General features: G+C 38.0%; 1 gene segment (V, D, J or C); it reads left to right on the forward strand.

Annotated features, from left to right (window-relative positions):
* Positions 1-1,352: 1,352 nt before the first annotated feature.
* LOC125411903 (immunoglobulin heavy variable 3-74-like) lies at positions 1,353-2,618 on the forward strand. The segment is given in 2 exon segments: positions 1,353-1,517; positions 1,627-2,618. Coding segments are annotated over 2 exon segments (378 nt in total).
* The last annotated feature ends 1,800 nt before the right edge of the window (positions 2,619-4,418 follow it).

Raw genomic sequence — 4,418 nt, forward strand, 5'->3', positions numbered from 1 at the left:
CATGGATGTTCAAGACTAATCTTTCTCAATTAAGTATTTTTCTAATTCAGTGGATTTTCAGATAAATTCTAATATTATTTAAGGATATAGTTAGTATTCTGACTGAAATCACACTTGTACCAGTTTGTTTTCTATGTCTGTGGTAAAGATCACAACCAAAAGAGACTTAGATTCATTTAGCTTACATGTCCCAATCACAGATCATACACCACTAAAGAATGAGTTGGGAACTAAAGACATGAACCTGAAGACCAGAAATGATGACAAGGACTGGGACTAATGCTACTTTCTGGCTTGATTGCCCTGCCCCACTCAGCTTCCTTCTCATGGAGTCCAGAACAAATTTGGGATTCGCCCACTTAATACAGCTTTTAAATGAGAAAATGGATGATAACATCCCAAAGCTCAGCTTGCTTATCTACAATGCTAGAAACTGGTGTACATTCAAATGTGAACCAAAATTTACTATTGTCTGCTGTGTCATAATTTCAGTCACTACCCAAACAGTGAAGGCTGAACACAAGTCAGTCTGGTGTCACTCATCAAAATTAAATCTGTTGACTGAGAAACTAAAAAGACATACATCCTGCATATAAATTTTATAGCCGCTATGAAAGAAAAACCTAACTTACAGACTCCAAGTAAAGTAAGGGCTAATTACTTCCCAAGGCAGAGTACTAAACTGTGTAGAAAGCAAAGTCAAAGGGAGGAGTGTTTGAAGTATGGACATATTTTTGTGAATCCTTTGCTGCCTCACATGGAGGACATGTAGAAGTCAAATGCTGAGATGTATAATAAAACACAGCTCATCAGTCTCTCCATGTTTCTAGTGAACAAATAGGTAAATGTGCAGGGAAAGAAGTATTGAATTAGATAATAACACGAGAAATCTACAGACTTTTAGATACACACCTACTAGAACAAGATCTCTTCAGGAACTTAGGTGAAAACTGGAATTCAGGCATATCTCATCATCTCAAAACAGAATTGGAGTATCCAATCTGATGTAGCAGCTACATTTATAGCTAGAGAAGACTCAGAGAGGTTTGTGACCTCAAATGATGAGGCACACACATTATAGCTAACTCTTATTGAGATTAGCATTAGAAAGCAGTGTCACTGATGCTTATGATCCAGGACATGGGAAACTGAGTTTAAATGAACAACAAAATATGTCTTCTGTTTGCAAGTAGTGATAAGAATGATGACACCTAGGCAAATGGTGTAACTTAGTGCCAGTTTTTCCAACCCTAAAATTTTCCTAACATTAATATTATAAACTGACACTTCCACCACATTTACACATAGCACAGGACCTACAGTCTCTAAGTTCCCACTACAGAGCTTCCTATATAGCATGAAGATATGCAAATGAGCCTCTTCTAGCTCATGAAAAGCAGCCAAGCACTTGCCTTGCAACTCAGGAAGAGGAGCTCAGCTGTGGTTCCCAAGACTTCAATCAGTGCTCAAAATGGATTTGGTTCTGAGCTGGATTTTCCTTGTTGTTCTACTACAGGGTAATTTATGGAGAATAATAGATGATGAGTAAATGTGTGAGGTGAGATGAGTATGAGGTACAGTAAGCATGTGTGATGGAATCTTCATCAGGATTTTCTGTGTTTTCAGGTGTCCAGTGTGAGGTGAAGCTTGTGGAAACAGGAGGTGGCCTGGTGCAGCCTGGGGGTTCACTGAGACTCTCCTGTGCAGCCTCTGGTTTCACATTCAGCGACTACTGGATGCACAGGTTCAGACAGACTCCTGAAAAGGCCTTGGAGTGGGTTGGAGAAATTAAAACTGATGGCAGTACAACAAACTATGCACCATCCGTGAAGGATCGATTCACTATCTCCAGAGACAATGCCAAGAACACTCTGTACCTGCAAATGAGCAGTGTGAGATCTGAGGACACAGCCACTTATTACTGTGCTGTAGACACAGTGATGGGACTTCAGTGTTAACCCAGACATAAACTTCACTGTGAGGCTGCTCATGACCACAAGGGGGCAAACAACACACAGAGAACACATCCATCCCAACAGATTACAAAAGCATAATTGAACTCTCTTCTCAGGAGTCTAGGCAGGCTTTAATCTTCTAGTTCCCAGAAAGCCTCTCTAAATATTTGTTCTGTAGGCTACTAATAATGTTCTTAAACATTTCATGAGTTTCTGCTGCTATTTACAAATATTGGGCAGATTCTCTCATGAACAAAATTTAAAATAAGAGCTCTGATGGTAAAAGTATCTCCATCTTCATCACTGAAATAATATGATAAATTTATTTCAGTGATAAAATTTATCTAGTGTGTTTTTCTAGTGTGCTTTTTTCAGATTCTAGTGTGTTTTTCTCAGATTCAAAAAGTCAGATATCATGATTAGAGTAGAACTTACAGTTAATGGAAAATCAGGAGGACGGTGGGTTTCAGAGTCTGGATCATAGTTGCTACCAATGTTCAAACCCGGCCTCCTCTCCCTGAGGACAATAAGCATCAGGTCCAGATCTTACTTCATCTTTTTTGGCCAAAGTAAGTTTACTACTCTATGACTTTCTTCTCTGGTCATTATGAAATTTGTCCAAACTGAATCCTTCAGTAAAGTCCATGTCCGTGTGCAAACAGACATGTTAAGAAAGGATTATTTATTTCTACAGGACCCAAAGATGAAATCAAACCACCAGAATTGTATTGAATATGTGCATCCAGTAACAGGCTAACCTTTAGGTTAACCTTCATAGGAAGTTATGTTTACTCAAAAGAGTCACACTTACTGATACCCTCAAAGAGAGTTTCTTATCCCAGGACCAGGTAATCAAACATATTTGCCAATAGTTGTACATTATAGTTCAAACTTTCATGGCTTCAAACTTGAAAGGAATGTAGGATTGGCCTGTAGCAATGTACAAGAGACACATAAATTTGAAAAGAAGGAGGAAGCTCTGTTCAGGGAACGCAGGAAATAATACTCAATTAGCTAAGTTTACAAAGGTTTGAGATACCAAATTCTGTCCATAAAAAGTGGTTTTATTTCATATGCAATGTTACACCATGTAGGCTAAAGAAAGTCCCATAAGAAATTGATTTGGAAAACTGGTGTTATTTTATAGTGAGTTCATATTTTAGGGACAGGAATGGATCTTAAGTTAGCAGTAGATTTCAGCTAGTTGTTCAAAAGCTCTTCAGTATTCTTGCTCTGTTTAAAAATTGAGAGCACAAAACTCTTAATTGATTCTCTGACCTTCTGAGAGGGACAGTCTTTGACACACCCATTCCCAAATGGGATGCCTTTGTCAAAACCCTCTCCTCAATACAAATGAATCTATAAAGAAACAGAATGTAATAATTTGAAAACAGGTGTGGGTGTGAATCTAGGACCTCTGAGGAACTAGGCCTAAGTCAGGATCTCTGCGTATCTGGCTGTGAATCTGGGACCTCCAAGAGAGTAGGTAGGAACCAGATAAAGTCTGTGGGTCCAGGTGTGAATCTGGGAACTCAGAGGAAGTAGACCTAAGCTAGGTCCCCTGTGGGTCTGAATGTGAGTCTAGGACAAGCAAATCATGCAGAATGAGAGTGAGACATCATAGTGTTCAGACACAAGCTTCCCTGAAGGATGCTCAAGATCAGTAGGTAGCTCTCAGCATGCAAAGAGGTCAGTCTGACAACAGAAATATATGAAACTCACTTGTTTCTCTTGGATGTCTCTATATGCTGATTTCCTATGAATTATATCCACATTTCAGGTGGTAGGAATCTCTGTTGATACAAAAAAACCCACTGTAAATGAAAATTTTTAATAATGTCATAGGACTCATGAGAGCAGAATATAGAAAGTCTCTAGTAAGAGCAGAAAGTACACGGAAGGTGCTCTTAGTGGTTAAAACTGAGAATGTATCCTGTCAGGATCTTAAGGTTCTACCAGTACAGATACTTGAATTATAACACATTATGGTTCTTTCTCATAGAACCATATGAGAACCATATACAAAAGACTTGTATTTTATTGAATAATAATTTGTGTTATAGCAATAATCCCAGTCAAATTTCACATAAAAATGTATGTTCCTTTATGAGTATTTCTCGATATGTAAAGCATTCAACTGCTCAGCATAGTTCAATTCTTTACTTACTGCCTTTTTGGTACAGATGGACGAAATATCTACAACTACAACAAAAAGAAGATTCAGTAATGTTTATGGAGTGCTGTATTTTTTGATATTTTTTTATTTTGATTTTTCATCCATCTATACCATGTGTTTTGACCATTTTCATAAGCTATATCTCCCCAGAAATAATTCCTAATTTTATGATACGGCACATTTCTTATTTTGGTTCCTGGAAATCACACTGAGATAGCTGCACATGTTGGTGTAGACATCTCATTGACACAGGTCTCTATCTCTTATATACAGCGTACTGGTTGATT

Source organism: Myodes glareolus, chromosome 11 (genome assembly GCF_982192425.1).
Source record: "Myodes glareolus chromosome 11, mMyoGla1.1, whole genome shotgun sequence".
Classification (NCBI taxonomy): Eukaryota; Metazoa; Chordata; class Mammalia; order Rodentia; family Cricetidae; genus Myodes; species Myodes glareolus.